General features: G+C 34.8%; 1 protein-coding gene across 2 annotated transcripts in view; it reads right to left on the minus strand.

Moving 5' to 3' along the window:
• Window positions 1-20,398, minus strand: part of CCSER1 (coiled-coil serine rich protein 1) — a gene marked incomplete at both ends in the record, with an annotated part of 1,131,842 nt that overhangs the window by 558,419 nt on the left and 553,025 nt on the right. For both annotated transcript variants that reach the window (XM_084233722.1, XM_084233723.1), the window contains one exon: window positions 2,228-2,305. In XM_084233722.1, the coding sequence (XP_084089848.1) occupies window positions 2,228-2,305 (78 nt within the window). The remainder of the gene's footprint in view (window positions 1-2,227; window positions 2,306-20,398) is intronic.

A 20,398-nucleotide genomic window follows, 5' to 3' on the forward strand; every position in this document is an offset into this window, starting at 1 on the left:
ATACTATCAAGAAACTTTTGTTCTTTACTTTTATTCCAGCAAAATACATTAAAATGTTTACTAAAACATATGAAAGGTAAGGAAAATGGTGATTTAATAAGAATTAACTATTTTCATGGCTTTATTTTATTTACACATTTAGATAACTAAATAGCATTAAATAAAAAATGAAGAAATAAGAAAATATCTATATGGTTAAATACATAAGATATAGTTAAATACATAAGTTCACCAGTAGATACAGCTTTATCTTCCCATAGGTACTATTCATTTCTTAGCAACTATTTCTCACAATCACAAATAGCGTTACATATCTCTTATGTTTTATAATTAAATCATCTGGAGATTTAGAATATTAGAGTCTCAAGCATAATTTTCTCAAATTGAATTAAAGGGACTCCTTTAACCCAAATATATGCTTTCCATTTGTTTTAAGAATACATGACTTTGAATAAAAAATTAAATCAAATAACTTCATTTTTCTGCAAGCCATTAAGCATACTTTAAAACTGAACACATTGAAGTAGGTCTATAATTTAAATTGTGGGCCTCTCTGGTGGTGCAAAGGTTAAAGTCTCAGTTCTATCAAACTATTACCAGGCACTACTGCATGAGTTCTATCCCTGGCAAGGGAATTAACACATATGGCACAGCAGACCTCTCCTGTCTCACTTGTTGCTCCCCTTAGCAGTGTATTTCAGTAGACCTGCCTGTTCTGTCTCTGGTGAATCCTCTCATCCCCCACACCTCTGGCCTAGACCCCAGTTCTTGTATGCATAAATAAATAAAATATACCTTTAAAAAATAGTTTAACTTGTAGTTCCTGTAGTGTATGATTCTATTACGTTGGAATAAAATCTGTGGGAACTACAGATTTATTACACTTATTAGACAACTCTATCTTACAGATTTAAAAATATGTAAGATATTATATGCGAAGATACACACTGGTTCTATAGCCCATATGCTAATAATATGTATTCCAAATTTTCTAAAAGAAAACATTTTCCAAAAGAGATAAATGTTGAATTACTTGTAAAACCTTCATGGAACTAAGTAAATTTTATTTCTTCTTTAAAATAAGAAATATTAACATCATTTTAATGACATATTTTACTGGTATATCAGAAGTATTGTAGTCACAATATTGATAGACTATCTAGGTGTTTAGGTTAAATATATATTAAATGTAAAAGAAAAATTCAAAACAACAGCATGATATTTAATGTTACGTTACATTAAAATAATATTTATGAATATTCAAAAACAATTTGTGTTGTAATTCAAAATATGTTTTATTTCCTAATGAAAAGAAATAGCTTTAACTAAACATATTAATATACTTTGTAAGCAACACAAAGATTCATTTTTATATTATTAAACTCATTAAAACAGATAAACATAAATTTTAATGTTATTTACCTTCATGGATCAACCAAAAATATATCTGCTTATCAGTATAGCGCAAAAATAGTATTGACTGCTTTTCAATAGAAGAAACAGTTCTCACTAATATTAGATGGAAGTAAAATAAGATATTCCCTTGTTTTTTTCAGAAAAGGAAGTTTAAAGTCATGAGCTTAGGCAAAAGGAAAATATATAGCTGCATTTAATCAAATTTGAATCCAAGTTATCCAAAATCATCAGTGTTACTGAAGCAGTCTTGTATTAAAACATGTTTTACAATCTTATTTTGACAGTTGAAGTATTTTATACTCAGAAAAAATGATAACTTTCAATTAAATTACTTTCTGCTGCCTGCACTAAAGCCTAAGAGCGAAAATATTATTGAAAATTTCTCTGCAAAGATGTTATTCCTTTTATGTGCCAGAATTTTAAAATGATGTGCTTGGTCTTTGGTGACTGCAAACATAATAACTATATTAAACTGTTGATAAATAAATTAGTACTTTCTTAAAAATAAATTGTCCCAGTATTCTAATTTGTACCTTCCACATGTCTGCAAATTAACTAATTCAAAAGAGTGAATTAGAGATGTTGGTTTAGAAACAAATTAATAAGATATTGGTATGCTAGTCACCAGCTGTAATTATCTTTTTTTGCTGTTCCAGGAGGTATTTGGGTATTATTTAAGAGCAAAAGATGAATTGTGTGCCACTAAATCCTATTAAGTCAGTGCAGGGACACAGCAAAAGCAGAGGTAAATAAGCTGTGGAGGTCTGAATGTCAATAAAGAAGATAAAAATGGTTTTATATAGCTACTTACATCATAGCCTAGAAGTTCAGTCTGTGTAGATTTATCTACTCTTGAAGCAAAAGCCTTCTGCAAATGCTGAACTTTTTCCTGCAAGATGAAAAAATATCATATTGTTGGTGAATCATATGCTTACACACTAATTCCCCACATACTAAAATTTGATTGATTTATAATCCACGTTTGTTTCTGTGTGTACACTTTGTGTGTGCATTGTATATCAGCTTAAATATTCAGAGCTTTATTTTTCAGGTCTTAATGACCCCACTTTTTACATCTTTTTTTTTTTAATACAAGAATCACTAAGCCCAAAATTGAATTATACAGATGTGCGATTTGCTTAAATCCAAGACCAACATCAATTACATAGACTATGTTTGTTGCTAGCTGTTCTACGTAAACTTAAATTGATAGGATTTTATTGATCTAGAATCAGAGCAATTACATTTTAATCCAAAAGATTTTCTATAAATAATACTACTCCAGTGGATTCCATTTAGTTTTTTGTTTGTTTGTTTGTTTGTTTGTTTGTTTGTTTTTCTTCTTGTTTCTTTCCTCTGGGAAATACACATTACGAATCTGTAGTTCAAGGAATTTGATGTTCATCCATCACTATTATAAAAAATGGCATGATGGAGGTTTGAGATTTCATACCTCAATAGAAAATGTACTAATTATAGTTTTATAGACTGCTTGGGATTCTGACTACCTTTCATTCCTAAATGTGCCCATTATATAAAAGTGGAAGCTTGAGTTTAATTATTATGTTAACATGTGTTCTAAGTATCTGGCATAGCCAGTGAGCACTGAAATCACATTATCACATTCCATCTTGAGATTTTTATAGTCATTAGTACCAAGTTTCTTTTTTTTAATTAATTTATTTATTTATACAAGCACTGAGTATAGTCAGAAGTGCGGGAGGGTGAGAGAATACACCAGAGCCAGAACAGGGAGCAGAACAGGGAGAAGGACTGAAGTACACTGCTGAGGGGAGCAGCGGGCGGCAGGAGTGTTCTGCATGCCATATAGGACCCTTGCCAGGGAGCCGGGAATCTAAATGACGCTGCAGAGGCTGTGGGCAGCTTCGCAACCCAGCACTCAACTGCTGCGCCACCGGGGAGGCCCGAATAGTACCCATTTTCAGTGAGAACAGTACTGTTTAAAAAGTGTTATGAAACTTGAAGAAAGTTTCAGGAACGTTTATATGATTCCACTGGACTATTTTTGCTTTAACTTGCTTTAAAGGAGATTTTTTTTTTTTCATTTTCCTTTTTTTTTTTTTTCAGAATGTTTAAAAAATAATTTTATAGTATCTTAATGATAAAAGTTATGATTTAATTCATCATTTTCCCGGAAGGAATAGTGGTCCTCACAAACCTCTCTACCAAGAACTGCAATTACACAAAACTCATCCTCTCATAATATCTCTTTGCTTTCTCCTTACCACAAACCTTACTTTTATCCTCAGTTCTCTCTCATATCTCCAAGTTATATGAGTAAGTTAACCCAAACTATTCAGATTGTTTATGTAAACTATTTATTTTTGACTTGCTGAAATATAGAAGAGGAACTATTTGTGTGCTATTAATATCTCATACCTTCTAGTTTCCCTGTCATAAAACTTTTAGTGCTGCTACTCAGACAGAAGTTAAATGGAGATTAGATAATTGAGGCCAATGTAATGGGAATGAAGTAAGATTTTTATTCTTTGACAAACATAAGTGAAAATGTGGCTACATATTGCAAACTAAATTTAAAGTGAAAAGTTGCAAGTTGTGTTTATTTGTATTTGCATTGGGGTGAGGGAAAAAAAAAGAAATAGTAATACATAAAGGAACCAACAACATTTGCCATCATCAAGGAGTTATTTAGAAAAATTTAACTTAAGTATTCAAAAAGAAAGTTTTGTTAACTTAAGCACCCAAAGACAGTGGAGTAGATTAAAAAAAAAAATTGGTATACACCTACACACACAGACACACACAGACACACACACACAGAGGAATATGAGTCACAGGAATACATATACAAAAAAGCTGAACTCTTGCCTTTTGAGACAACATGGATGGAAGTTGAGAGGATAATGCTAAGTGAAATAAGTCAGAAGCGAAAGACAATTAAATACTGGATGGTTTCACTCATGTGTTTAATACAGAGACCCAAAACAAAGGGTCAGACAAAGCAAAACCATAAAAAATCCTTGACACCTGAATGCAAAAGCTGAACCATTCATAAGGAGGATGGCAGGATGCGAGTGGGTGAGGGAACAGGCCCAAGGGAGCATGGCGCATTACTAAGACTGTGATGATGGGCATGGGGTGAAAACATACATTTGCAGAGTTTTGAACCTATAACCCTTAAAACAAATACAATGATATATACCAACTTTATTTTAATAAACATCATTGTAAAGGGTGCCTCCCTGGTGGCACAAGGAGTTAAGTCCCAGCACTACTATGAAGCCATCGGCAGCCACTTCAACACACATTTGACCCATGGCCAGGGAGCTGACCCACATATGGAGCAGCAGACCTCTCCTGGCTGGCCTGCTGCTCCCCTCAGCAGTGAATTTCAGTCAGTCTGCCTGTTCTGCTCCCCACTCTGTCTCTAGTGAATCACCGCCCTCACTGCACCTCTGTCCTACACCCCAGCTCTTGTATGCATAAATAAATAAAATAAATCGTTAAAAAATGTAATTGTGAAAAAATAAGTTTTGAAATAAATCTTTAGAAATGTAAACATATTTATATGAATTAGAGACTATATAATAATTCATAGTGTGAGGAAGAAAAGATAGCAAATGCTTCCACTATGCTTCAGTTCTCATTGACATTTCAAGGACATCCATTCTGAGGCTAGGAGCTGGAAAAATTGGTTCATTCTGACTCATTGATCTGAGTTAAAACACAGGCAATCCAAATCAAGATAAATGAAAAATTAAAACATCCCTGTTCATATTTTACACAGTAAAGAATTTCTCCCTCAGGTGTGGTCCCCAAAGATCATCCACCACCAAATCACCAAATCCTTCTCCATAGTCCACTGTGGTCACCCTTCTTTTTTCCTTCTCTCCCTTCTCCTCCCCTACCACTTCCTCCTCTTCTTCTGGTCACCTCAAATCTGTGGTCAGCTTTCAAGAGTTACTTTTAAAATTCGTCTTTGTCTGAATGGTTGTTTGATTTCTCTATATTACACATATAAGTGAAACCATTCAGTATTTATCTTTCCCCTTCTGGTGTGCTCACTAAGGACAATCTCTTCCAGTTCCATCCATGTTCCTGCAAATGACAAGAGTATGTCTTATTTGATTCTGAGTAGTATTCTGGTGTGTGTATATATATACCACATCTTCTTGATCCATTCATCTGTCCCGGGGCATTCAGTTTGTTTCCATATCTTGGCTATTGTAAATAGTGCTACTGTAAACATGGGAGTCCACAGTTCCCTTAGAAATATTATTTTTGTGTTCTTTGTGTATATACCTAGGAGTGTGATTGCTTGGGCATCTGAATAAGGATGTAAAATAGCAGTAGCTTAATAAAAAATACATATAAAATAAAATATTAGTATAATCAATAATACTGTATTGCATATTTCTAAGTTGCTATAATCTTTAAAGTTGTCATCCTAAGAAAAAAATTTAACTTTGTGTGAAGATGGATATTAGTTTTATCTTGATGATCATTTCACAATATAAACAAATACTGAAATATGTTGTACACCTGAAATAGGTTACATATCAATTATAGCTCAATTTTAAAAATAAAATAAATTATTAGTAAAGGAAAAGAAAAGAAAAATTCAAATAACTTCATTAACTAATAGCCTACTTATGAGAAACACAGAATCCTTAATCAAGAAATTTTATCTTGGGGGCTCCCTGGTGGTGCAACGGTTGCCCGCGGCCTCTGCGGCGCCGGTTCTATCCCCTGCTGCTCCCCGGCCACCTGAGGAGGGTCTCACATGGCACGCAGACCTCTCCTGCCGCCCACTGCTCCCCTCAGCAGTGTACTTCGGTCCTTCTGCCTGCTCTGCTCCCCGCTCTGGCTCTGGTGGATTCTCTCACCCTCCCGCGCTTCTGACTGTACCCAGTGCATGTATAAAGAAAACAAACAAATAAATAAATAAATAAATAAAACATGCCTCTATTAAATAAATAAATAAATAGAATTTTTATCTTCAGAATTTTTTTTTAAAACACCCAAAATCTTTTGTAATAAAATTCAGTGTTATACTTTGCTGGCATTTTCAAAATAAAAAATATGACATATTTGAATTATTTATTGTGTACGCACATACATATCTATAATCCTACATGGAGAACAATTTAAAATTTCCAAATACACTTAGATGCAAAGTGTTAAAAATTGAATATTCTATTTTGTGTAACAGTAGAGCCACTTGAAAGAGTCAGGTGAGTAATAGATATGTGGCAGGATGCTCTCCAGGTCCTTGGTGGAGACAATGACAGTCAGTATCTTGATTTGTATTTTGATGTTACTCCTTTTGCCCAGAATTGTATTTTCCTTTTCTTTTTATTCTCTACCAGATGATAGTTTAGAGTTCTGGCAAGTTCTTCAGCCTCAACAGCCTGTTTCAGGCTGACTCTGGTAGACTAGGCATTTGACTAGTGAATGGGTAATTTGGTGTATTTTATTGGGAAACTATTATTAGAAATATCCTTTCTTTTTCCCTCTCTCTATGTTCACTACTTTCATATTTTTATGATTTATTTTATTTATTTATGCATACAAAAGCAGGGGTGTAGGCCAGATGGGTGGGGGTGACAGGATTCACCAGAGACAGAGTGGGGAGCAGAACAGGCAGAATGACTGAAACACACTGCTGAGGGGAACAGTGGGGTGAGAGGGGGAGACAGGAGAGGTCTGTTGAGCCATGTGGGTTATCTCCCTGGCCAGGGATCAAACTTTTGGTGCAGTGGCAGCTTCATAGTGCTGAGAGTAAACCGCTTTTGCCACCAGGAAGGCCCCCTATGTTCACTATTTCTATTAAAGATCTGCCACACTAAGAGTCTCTGTCTTTATGGGGTAGATGGGCAATTTTAGAGGATGTACCCCTTAACTGTGGGGTCCCTGGGTACCCCTTGGTCATGCTATCACAGATTTTGTAAATAAATCAATAGTGATAAAACATCTAATTGTCTTTAAACTTTCCTTTAAATAATTGCAATATCAATACTTCTTAACAAACATAACCTTGCTGTCTTTTCCTCATTTACAACTTACTGAGAGGATATACTTGTATTCAAATTGCATCTCCTTCTGCAATTTCTACTACTACAACAATTGATACAATTATTAGAATGTCACTAGATGTTAGGATATGTATCAAGTAATATATATATGAGCCTTCTTAAGAATGTACAATATTGGTGTTATTGTTCCTATTAAAAGAACAGGAAACTGACACTTAGTAAGTTGAATCAGTTGCTAAAGGTCACACTAATATAAGGGACAGTCAAGATGAAAACTTTCTTATCCCCAAAACCTGAGGCCATTTTTATAAAGATATTGTCATTATGAAAAAAAATACATAAAATAGTATTGCTATTACATTTCACAAATGCAAGGAAATATGTCAAATATATTCTTTTAATAGTTGTGACCCAGCAACTATAATGCAAGTAACGGTGTTGGTAATACTGGACAGCCAAATGCACGAGTAAAAATAGATCAGTATTTCATACTATTTGCCAAAATTAACTCAAATGGGGTAAAAACTTGGATATAAGACCTGAAACCATGAATACATAGAAAAAGAGGGCCTCCATGGTGGCGGCTCTGCGGGTTGAGCGCAGCACTGTAAAGCTGTTTGCAGCCTCTGTAGCACAAGTTTGATTCCCGGCTGGCGGGCAAGAATCCCACATGGCGCGGCAGACCTCTCTTGTCTTGCCCTCTGCTCCCCTCAGTGGTGTTTTCCATCAGTCTACCTGTTCTGCTCCCTGCTCTGACTCTGGTGAATTCTCTCACCCCCCTGCACCTCTGGTCTGTACCCCTGTCCTTGTATAAATAAATAAATATTTAAAATAAAGAAAAAAAAAACAAAACATTAGTTTCAGTGATGTCTTTGTGGATTCATCTCCAAAAGTTACATATACAAAAGAAAATAGAAATAATTGGGAATACGCCGATCAATACAGTTCTCCATAGCAAAAGAAACTATCACTAATATTAAAAGACACCCTACCGATAGGAGAAACTATTTGTATACCATGCATCTGACAAGAGTCTGGCAAACAAGATCTACAAATAATTCATGCAACCCAACAAAAAGAAAGCAGATAACCTAATCAAAAACTAGGGAGAAGAGTTCAACAGGCATTTCTCCAAGAAGATGTACAGGTGGACAGACACATGAAATGACTACTTATCATATGAGAAAGGCAAATCAAAACCACAGTGACTTACCATCTCACACATGTGATAATATGTGTGATCCTATATCTCTGAATCATACACATTATCATAAACCAACATTAACTCAATGAAAAATAAACAATAAATAAAATGGAAACAAACAAAAACTGCTTTTGATATTTAGCTTGCCTGTATTTTCTTTCAAATTCTATTTTACAAAATCAGTTTGCTTTACTACAATTTAGGATTGATTAATATACATAACCCATATCAAAAGGCCAGAAATAACAAGTGCTGGCTAGGACATGGATAAAAAGGAATACCCCTACACTGTTGGTGGTAATGTGGACTGGTCTAGCTCTAGGGAAAACAATTTTAAGATTTCTCAAATTATTAAAAATTGATCTATCATGACATTTCTACTTATCGACCTGAAGAATGCAAAAATACTAATTTGAAGTGATATATGCACTCCTATGTTCACTGCAGCACTATTTACAATAGCCACGTTATAGAAACAACTAAATTGCCCAAAGACAAGAAAGAGGTGAGATATATATATATATATACACACAATGTAATATATATATATTACTCAGTTATTAAAAAAAAAAATTGAACTCCTATCACTTGGAAGAACAGATTGGACCAGAGGGGGATAATGCAAAGTGAAATAAGTTGAATGTAAAAGACAAACTCGTGATGGGTTCGTTATAAATGGGGTACAGAGAAATGAATAAAAAAGGATCAGAAAAAAGCAAACCCTAGAAATCTGACTATATAATTGAGGCTACCAGATAAATAAGGGAGACTAGAGGTAAAGCAGATAGGTTGTCCAGTGGAAAATAGTACAAGATTATGAGTGCATTGATGGTGGGTATGGTGTGGTAACATACTCTGAAAGGGTGTGATCCTATACCTCTGAATCATACACATTGTCATAAACCAACATTAACTCAATGAAAAATAAACAATAAATAAAATGGAAACAAACAAAAACTGCTTTTGATATTTAGCTTGCCTATATTTTCTTTCAAATTCTATTTTACAAAATCAGTTTGCTTTACTACAATTTAGGATTGATTAATATACACTTTATTTTCTGTAAAAGCTACCATTCCTCTGAATACCTGTTACTACACATATGAACAGCAATGGATCTTGGAGCATAAGCCGGGTCTAAAGTGATAAATTTAATCTACAGTTATGACACAAAATGGATGGAGCAAGATATGAAACAGCAAACTGAAATTAAAACTAAATATTGAAGGTCCCCTCTGGTGGCACAAGGGATTAAGTCTCAGCGTTATCAATCTCCACCTTACTTTTTTTTCTTAAGATTTATTTATTTATTCATAGAAGAACTGGGCTATAGGCCAGAGGTACAGGGAGGTGAGAGAATTTACCAGAGACAGAGTGTGGAGCAGAACAGGTGTATCTACTGAAATACACTGCTGAGGGGAACAGCTGGCGAAACAGGAGGAGTCAGCTGTGTCCTATGTGTGTCAGCTGTCTGTCTAGGGATAGAACTCACGCTGTAGTGGCGACAGCATTGAGACTTAACCCCTACACCACCTGGGAGGCCCTCCAAATTACTTTTAAATATACTGATAATAAAGAATGAAACTTATTCTGTAACAAAAAAAAAAAAAACAAAACAGAAAAGTAATGTAATTCAACAAAAAAAATAAGTGTTTCAAATTGAGCTTAAACTAGAAATTTGGTGTGTCAAGAACTTGAAATCATCTTGCAATGGATTTCAATATCAATTATTAAAAGATTACTTAAGTAAAACAAAACCAAAAAAAAAAAAAACAGGAAACATATTTGGAATTTTTTTTTTTAATTTATTCATTTACACAAGAACCGGGGTACAGGCCAGATGCGCGGGAGAGTGAGAGGACTCACCAGAGACAGAGCAGGGAGCAGAACAGGCAGACTGACGAAATACACTGCTGAGGGGAGCAGCGGGCACGGCAGGAGAGGTCTGCCGCGCCATGTGGGACCCTCGCCCATAGGCCGGGATCGAACCCACACTGCAGAGGCTGCAGACAGCTTCGCAGTGCAGCGCTCAACCCCCTGCGCCACCAGGGGAGGCCCCATATTTGGAATTTCTTAATGAAGCCAAGATCAAAGATGAACTCAGGGATGAAAATGCAATATTATAAAGATCACAATGATTATTCCACCCACCTTAATGAGGGCATGTCACTGACAATATCGGTAGTTATAAATAAATAAGTACAACAGTGACCAAGCGAAACAAACTTCCTCATATTGAAAATAAAATTTCTTGGAACTATCTAGAAGTCATAAAAAAATGTGCTGACATTATTTTCTTACTTTTTATTATGGAAAAATTTAACATAAAACAAAAAATAGGGAGAATAACATCAAAAATCCCTGTGCACTCATGGTTTAATTTTATCGATGGGTACTGGGGTTTAAATAGAAAGTGGTGGCATTAGTTGCACAGCTAAGTAGCTCCACTGTTCAGGACTGTTCTTTGATTTAGATAAGAGATGTTCGTGTTAGAAGACACAGCTCTGACCACCCTCCCATCTCCATCAGACCATAGTGAGAAGATTCTTTGGAGAAGGGGTGCCACAATTAAGGGCAATGTCTTTCTTTGCAGACCATGACTGAGAACTGTGAAATTCCTTGTGGAGTTCGGGACACACTGCAGTCGGCCCAAGTGAGGGTTTCCCTACATGGGATCGAGAGTAACTGTTTGGTGAAGGGAACAGAGCTTCCTGTTTGCTGGGTTGCTCACAGGCATGTCCATGTGGCTCTGGGTTGGTATGTGGTTAGGTGAGGCCGGGAACAGGCGCTAGCCCTCTTCACATCGCCAAGTTCCTACACAGACCGCTATGGAGACAGAAATTTAAACACCACTTTTCAAGTCATTAACCATATATTTTTGATATGATAGAAGGATTGGACATATTTTGTTCAACAATTTCTAAATCTTGATTTATAACTATAATATCTAGATTTCGAATTCTGTGAACCCTCATTCTTGTTCTTTCCTGAGTCTCACAAACATTTGCAGCTGCCTTTTAACTAGATGCTTTCTGGTTTTGGTCACCATACTTCAGAAAGGGCAATGTGTGGGTCTTCATGGTGGTACAAGGGGTTAAGACATAACCTATGAAGCTGTGCGCAGCTTCTGCAGCACAAGTTTGATCCCCGGCCAGCCAGGGAGCAGCAGACCTCTCCTGACTTGCCCGCTGCTCCCCTCAGCAGTATACATTGGTCAAGCCACCTGTTCTGTTCCCCACTCTGTCTCTGGTGAATCCTCTCACCCCTCACACCTCTGGCCTGTACCCCAGCTCTTGTATGCATAAGCAAATAAATCTTTAAAAAAAGTAAAAGAAAGGGTAATGTGAACTTCAAACCTGTTGCACAATACAGAAAAGGCTTAAAGTGTATAATGCATAGTTATTTATTTTGAAAAGAGATAACATTTTAAGAAAAAAAATTAGTAAATTACTAAAGTAGACCTTGATAGAATATGTATTATCTGATGTTCTGATGCCTGAACTGGGAAACTATCTGACATCCTCCATAATCAGTCACTTTGAGGATGAACTGGAGGTTACTTTCGCTTTACTTTTTTAGAACTAATAGAGCATATCATTTTGTAGTATATTTTAAATTTATGTGATTTATTACTCATAAAAAGGTTGTAGAAACTGAAAACACACCCATATTTAAGAAGAGTTTAGGTCACTTCACTTAAGAAAAAGATGAATGAAATTGTAAATTGGTGTCAATTACTTCTCAGTAAAACTGGAAATGAACTCAGCATTCTAAATCAAGAACAGCTAGATTGGCAGAAATCATGAAATATATGTTCCCAGGAAAAATAGAGTTGTCCTTGAGCAAGAAGGAAAACAGAACTAAATCAGAACTAAATCAGCAGACCTTTTTTTTTTTTATAAGCTAATGTCACAAAATCATTTTCTAGAAATGAAATAACTTGCCCCTGCAACTCTTCTTAGTGATCTGAACACACACAATAAAGCAAATCATACATATTTGATAAAGTCACTACCATGAACAGGGATTTTTTTTTTTTTTTGTCACAGCGAATGACAGATTTAAAATTTCACAGACTACTTTCACTTTTCCACTATTCTGCTTTTAATAAACTTCACCTGCTCAATTAAAGCATGTAGGTGGAAATTTGTAATTTTGGGAGATTGAAGTTGTTGGCCATATATGTACTTAAATAACTACATGAAATTCTCTAGTGTAAAGGGCATGGACTTTTCCTTCCCAATAGGAACTGAATGATGTTTTCTATTTCAACGCAAATATTATTGTTTTAATTCCTGTTTTTTTTTTCTTTCAAAGAGCACATTATATCATATACAACAAACACAGCAATTCCTCTGAGTAACAGTGGATTAAACAAATAAATATTTAATTTATTTAGTGCTTATGTCAGACAAATTCATTTTTCTAGTTTAAAACTCTTCTCAATAAAGTGGAGCCAGTGATCTAGAAAGTCCTCATAACAAGGGACATGAAATTTTTGGGTTAGTTCCTTTCAAAGTATGGGAAATTAAATCCATATATTAAAATTACTATGTATTAGTCATTGATCAGGGAAGGCAAGGCAGAAGTTGTGATTAGAAAATAATATCCAGATTATTTGAGGTCTCCACATTAGAAATATCTGTTCATTACATTGCTAAAATTTATTTTACTATCACTTCTTTTATATCTACTATTACTATGTTAGTTCATTACCCAGGGGCAAAACAGGGGGATGTTGTGTAGATGTGTCCTGGGTAGGCACAAGCAACCACAATCTTTTATTCCAGTAACTGCATTGAATAGTGTCCCCCAAAAGTCTTGTCTACCTACAACCAATGAATGTGGCCTTATTTTGAAATATGATTTTACTCCTGTAATCTAGCTAACATGAGCTCATGTTGAATTAGGATGGAGCATATATACACTAGAAGGTGTCCTTTTAAGAAGAAAGGCATCTGGATACAGTGACAGGTATATATAGGAAAGAAGGTCATCATGAGAAGATATTGAGGCAGAGATTAGAGTGATACATCTAAAGGCAACACATCAACATACAAGCACTGCCAGCAACCACCACAAACTGGAAGAAAAATTGAAATATGATCCATAGAACCTTTGGAAAATATGTGCTCCTGCAGATACCTTGATTTCAGATGTCTAATCTCTAGAACTATGAGAGTATAAATTTCTGTTTTTTTAGGTCAGCCAGTTTGTTATAGCAGTGAAGAAAACTATGATAGACTATAATTAGCATTTGTGTCTTCAACCATACTTTCTCTACTCATTCTTTTCTGTGAATATCAATAAAGTAACTGAAAATTTAATATGAATCACATCACTCTCCACCATATATACAATTACCATATGGTAGCCACTGCCAAAGTGTGACTAATGAGTTCTTGAAATGTGTCTTTTTTGAAATGGGATATGCTGTAAAAGTAAAATACAAAATAGACTTGAAGACTTAAATACAAAGAAAAACTCGTTAATAAAATATACCATGAATAGTTTACATTTATTATTTTTCAAATTATACTATTTTGGACATGTTAATTAAATTATACTTGAAATATAAAATTACATAAATAACTATCACTTGTTTTTTTGTTTTATGTTTCTATCAAATAGTTCTGGTCTATTAAACTTTTATTTATAAAATTTAATTAAAATAAAGCTTAATGTCCTTATATATGTCCTCTGCCTCTCTAACCCTCATTTCATCTCATGCCACTCCAAATTGCAAAAATGACTTTTACTCCTCTTCTTTCAGTTCTTTCACCAATATTTTTATTATCAAAGAATTTTGAGCATGCAATTTATTTCCAGCATTAGGAACGTTCTTTAGGTTAAGTGTTATCACCTTAGAGAGATACTTTTTAAAGTGGATTCCAATCTCCAGTCTTGTATTATTAAATGACTCTCCTTTGAACTGACAATTATTTTTAATTTGATTGTTTACCTATATTTGTCCTGTTTTTTGCACAAGCTTTAATTTTCTTAGCATAAGATCACATCTAATGAGAGCCATGTGGATTCCATAATGTCTCAGGAAGTTGCTGGCACAATCTAGGTGCACTTTTTTAAATAAATGAAGAGTAAATGAATAAAAGGTTTTATATGAGGTTTGAGATAATTCATTAGTCAGTAGTTGAATTAGATGTACTTCTGATGCATTTACTATAAGAAAGTTAATACGGCTTTATGACAAGACAAGTGGAATTTCTGGCATTGTATAGTATGTAAATTCAAGTAGAGGCATATGAAAAGTGATATATAACCTAAGGGACTATTGCAGCAATTCTAAACTGTACAAATCCCTCATGAGAAAACAAAGGGAGGGCCTCCCCGTTGCGCAGCGGTTGAGCGCTGGGTTGCGAAGCTGCCCACAGCCTCTGCAACTCCGGTTCAATCCCTGGACACCAGCAAGGGTCCTACATGGTTTGCAGACCTCTCCTGCCACTCTGGTGAATTCTCTCATCCTCCCTTGCTTCTGTCTGTACCCAGTGCTTGTATAAATAAATAAATCTTAAAAAAAAAAAAAAAGAAAACAAAGGGAACAGAAGGGAACTAGTGTGAGAAAAGTGAGGATATTTAAGAATAAGAACAAATCAAGCATGTCTGAGCATTTAATGTTAACAACAAGTAAGATATTTTTTCACCAGTAGATTAGAATATATTATCTAGAAAAGTTTCCGTACTCCATCCTCATTATTGCCTGAATTTTTAATTCTGAATGAAATCCACGAGACAATTCCTCCAATGAAGGTAATTAGGAAAGAAATAATGAATGTAAACGTATCTTCTGTATGAAATATTGTTCAGGAATTTTTTTTTGATATAGCACATCCCAAACACTCCCTAATTAACAATATTCTGGTTTCTGATGCACATTCTATTTGTCAGGGGACTCTCAACTTCTTTGGCCTATATTTGCAGGAAAGGACTTACACAAGCAATATATTTCCGGTTTCTTTTTCCACCTCTCACTCACTCCTCTTCATCTATAAAGTGGAGGGTAACCAGGGAATAAATAAACATGAGTCTTACTGGCATGGCCTGTTCATAGAATGGAACCTCAGTTTGCTAAGACAACCTTGCAGATATTTTCTCTGTTGGTATGGCCTAAATTTTCCATTTATGTCAGCAACTCTACTGTTGCTGCTGGGTCACTTCAGATAAGAATGTATTAGAAGATTACATGACCACATTCCAATCCAGATTTGAACTACATTGTAATTTAATATCTCTGAATCTTCTATTTTGCAATTAGCACTGAATAAGGAGAGCAAAGAAGGGTGTTTTTTTTTAATTCTCCCTTTCAAACCTCCCAAAACACATTTTGAATACATTTGAATAATAGAGCTTCTATATAGTTATTAGGGAGTTTTACAATAATTATAGTATTGATCAATCGAATAACCAGAGAAACTTAATTCAACCTTGAAAAATAACTACCAATAAATACAGGAATCTGCTTACAATTTTTAGATTGATAAGTTTAAGGTATAACAAAGATTCCCCTATATATTTCTTGTTTGATACTTTTATTCAAGAAGGTCAGGACATAGTGACCTTCCCACTTTATTTATTTATTTAGTTAGTTAGTTAGTTATTGGATTATTATGGTTTATAGATGAGATTCCCATTTTGAAAGAAAACATTCACTTTAGGGGATGTGAGCATTTTGTCTGTGATTTAATTTTAATCAACAATAAACAGAAGTGACACAAGTTTTCAAGGCAGTGATTCATTAACACCAATATGCTGATGACAGCATTCTGCAAGCACAAGCACAAGGGAGACAACAGAAGATCACAAAGATATGCAGAGTCAGCAGAGCATTCTAGGTTGACAATCAGCTAGAAAACAACAGATGTCATGAATCAAACTTCACCAGACAAATTGTACACACAGATCAAGCTTCATGGCAAAATCAAGAAATTCTCAGTGTCATGAAATGCATTATCCTTCAAATTTCCCTGGCAAAATTCATTGGAAAAAGTAAAGGAAAAAAACAACAACAACAACAACAAAATATAACCTCATATATGTAGACCTGAAAAGCAAACTCTAGTAAAACAGAAAATCGGAAGGGAAAGTATGTGACTAAAGAATTTACATAGTTGCTTTGGATGTCTGTTTGTTTATTTATAGACAGAAAATCTAGGCAAAAACATTAAAAGCTGGACTCAATTGATCTGAACAAATATTTAATGAGTAAAATTGATTCATTCCTCACTAATTATAGCAGATTTAACTATGCAAGTAAACTTAGTTTACTCTGTGTAATTAGAAACACAGTACAATTTTAATTAGTATAATACATGTTGTATTATTGTATAGTTATAAATACAATTATTTCCATGAAATGTTTTGCTAAGTATTCACTGTGAGTTGTTTGATAGCTCAACTTGGTAAGATACACCTCTGGTAGCTCTCAGCTGTCAGAGAAATGTTCTCAGGGAGTGTGGCATGTCTAGAGTGTACACATGATACTCTCATCATATAGAGACTGACAAGCAAATATCTTTGATGATTTACCAATTGTAAGTCATAGGAAAGGCAGGTTTCTAATAAGGAAACATACCAACAGATATAAAACTACAATTTTGATAAGTCATATAAATGGAAGCACAGAGTTACTAAGAGTAAAAATAATATGGAGAATGCCCTTAGTTTATATATAGTAGAGGAGATGTTCTTACTCTCTAAAGAAATGTCCTTCCTTATTGAGGAAATGTCCTTGAGGTTTAAACCTACAGGAGAAGTACACAGACAAGCAGTAACTAAAGACTGTGCAAGTGAGTGAGGAAGGGCGGGGTCAGAGGGAGGGCCAGGCTGAAAAAAAGCATGAAGCATTGAGAAGAAAGAGAGGTTTTATACATTTGTTTTTTGAGAAATTGAAAAAAAATAGTACAGTGTGACTGGAAATTAGTGAGCAAGCATCAAATGATCATAGATTACAGACTACAGGCTCCATTAAGTATTCACTTTTATGTAAAGTTCCTCTAGAATTTAACATAAGTTCCATGGATTTTTTTTTTTTTAAGTATGGTTCAGTTGTATTAGGAAACAGCATTCTGGCTGCAATGTGGAAAAGAAGATAGATATAGGGAAGATATGAGTAGAAGGGAATTTGAAAGATAATGCACTCATCTGTAAATGTTTTAGCAAGAGGGATAGCATCCACCACATTTCTAAGACTTGAAATAAGAACTTGATTTTAAAGCTACTAATTTATTGCATAGGTAGTTTAAGGAAAAGGGACTTTACAAGTTTCTGCTCTGAGCAAACTGGAAGGTTGGGTGGTGATGATTCAATCATATTAAGCAACATATTAGAGCTGGAGGAGATATGGAGCTGTGAAAGCTGGGTGTTGGTTTTAGTTCTGCCATCAGAAACACTGCAGAGATGGTTCCACTGGAATTGGGAGCAAATAAATGTGGTATTATAAAGCAGAGTGAGTTGACTGTAAAGGTGAACTAAACATACTGAGCATATTAAAGAGTGAGATGATGTGAAACATTCAAGTATGTATGTGATGATGATGATTGTTGAAAGCGATACATAGTGCTTGTAACTTGGCTAAGAGCACAAAGAATCTTTACATGAATGCAATGAACTGTTCACGTGGAAGTAGACACTGGTCTCTTTTTTTTTTTTTGTAAGATTTATTTATTTTTATACAACAACTGGGGTACTGGGCAGAGGCGCGGGACGGTGAGAGGACTCACCAGAGACAGAGTGGGGAACAGAACAGGCAGACAGACCAAAGTACACTGCTGAGGGGAGCAGCGGGCGAGGCAGGAGAGGTCTGCCCCCGCCATGTGGGAATCTCCCTGGTGAGCTGGGAACTGAACCAGTGCTGCAGAGGCTGCAGACAGCTCCACAGCACGGTGCTCAACCCGCTGCGCCACCGGGGAGGCCCTAGACACTGGTCTTTTTAAACTAGAATTCCTCAATGCTCTCCTCACACATATGTATATTTTTTGGTAAGTTCAACTGCCTCCAACTTAGACCATAGGTAATACGATCACTCTGTCACAGTTCATTGATTTGCAGGTAATAGACCCTTCTCCCAAGCTGTAAAGAAAACCTCCCTGGGTATTTTGCTACAAGAAGTAAGAAAAATAAAATAAAATAATATTTCTTGTGGAGCTTGGGTCAAAAAACAGCAGTTTGACAATTAGCAGCAGTCAAGGACATGGTCCTTCAGACAAGAGAAATGTGGGAGCTGGTCTTTTAAAGAAAAGGGAGAAAGCAAGCACACAGGAGATAATGAAAAAATAACAAAAGAGGGTTGAGAATAATTATTATCATCATCTTAATTGTTAATTACAGTGGCTCCTAGAACTCACACTTGTCCGGTTTAATGAGTTGCTCCCACAGTCTTATATTACATTCCCATTTCTTAAGGGAGACCAAATATCTTTCTGCCAATTTTTGTCAAAAAGACATATTCAAAGAAAAAAGAATGCCAAAATCAAAATCAAGGAAACAGAAAACCAATCACAGGGAAAGTATTTCCAAATCCATAAAGAATGGCAGCATAAGTAGAAATTTTCAAGTGCAGTTTTATTTCCTGATTTTAAAAATATTTATGAACGAAGAAATCAAAAAATTAAATTTTAGTAATCATAAACCATTTCATTCTGTATAGTTCATTTGCATGCTGGCAACTATACATGCCTATTTACTTTAGTTTAAATCATAGTTTATATTTGTACTCAGTTATTTTTGTACCCTGTTATTTTTGTTATAAAAGATCTAATGGAGCATCTTTTCATTTCATTTTCCCTTCCTTACACATGAACTTGAAATGGTAAAATGCTGTTGTATTTTGCTTATACTATAATTTGTTTAGACTAATTTCAAACCACACTGAACATTTTTGTATATACCTATTTTTTTATTTTAATTATTCCTTAGTATAAATTGTGGGAGTAGATTAATCAAATAGTATAGGTATCATTATGATTTATTTTACATATTTCTAAATTGTGTTCTCAAGCACTGTAGCAAGTAAAAATGACACTAGAAAAAAATCGTATACAGATTTAGTAATACTCTAATATTGAAAATATAATTTAAAAATATTGACTAGACAATATTGTAATACTGAACTAAGCCAGTGCTTTCATAGAGATTGAATGTTGTTGTTTCCGCTGTTTTAGATGTTTATGGCAAAGCTTCCCAGAAATCTAAATTCAAGTAAAAATTTGGTAGTCTGTCATTTGGTTGATAGAAGGAAATTTTGTGGAACGTCATGAGATACTCCACAAGATTTTTCCCTTTCCACTTGGGAAAGGCATTAGATGAATTTGGCTTACTTCATAGAATAAAACTGGAAGGGATGCATTGTCACTTGGGAAAACGGGTAATGCTTTGACATGTACAGAAATGTTCACATTGGTTTTCTAAAACGCGTATACAACTTCTCAATACCTGACATGCATGCAAATTGTTAATGGTGATTTTTGCCTTGCAATATTATATAGTATAGAAATTGTTTCTGGAGAAAAGAAGGAGAAAAGGCCTCAACATATTCGTATTGATGGAACTGTTGAGAGTAAAAATTTCCTACAAAGAACTGAATAGACTTGGAAATACTCCTGATTTTTACTAAGTTTTCTTTGACATAATACTGGCAATTATTTATTTATTTATTTATTTATTTGCATTTTGTTCTGAATCAACAAAGTTTTCTTGTTTTGAGTGACCAGGATCTGCAGCAATGTTTTTTTTTTTTTTTGTTTGT

Source organism: Talpa europaea (assembly GCF_964194135.1).
Source record: "Talpa europaea genome assembly, chromosome: 5".
NCBI classification, from domain to species: Eukaryota; Metazoa; Chordata; class Mammalia; order Eulipotyphla; family Talpidae; genus Talpa; species Talpa europaea.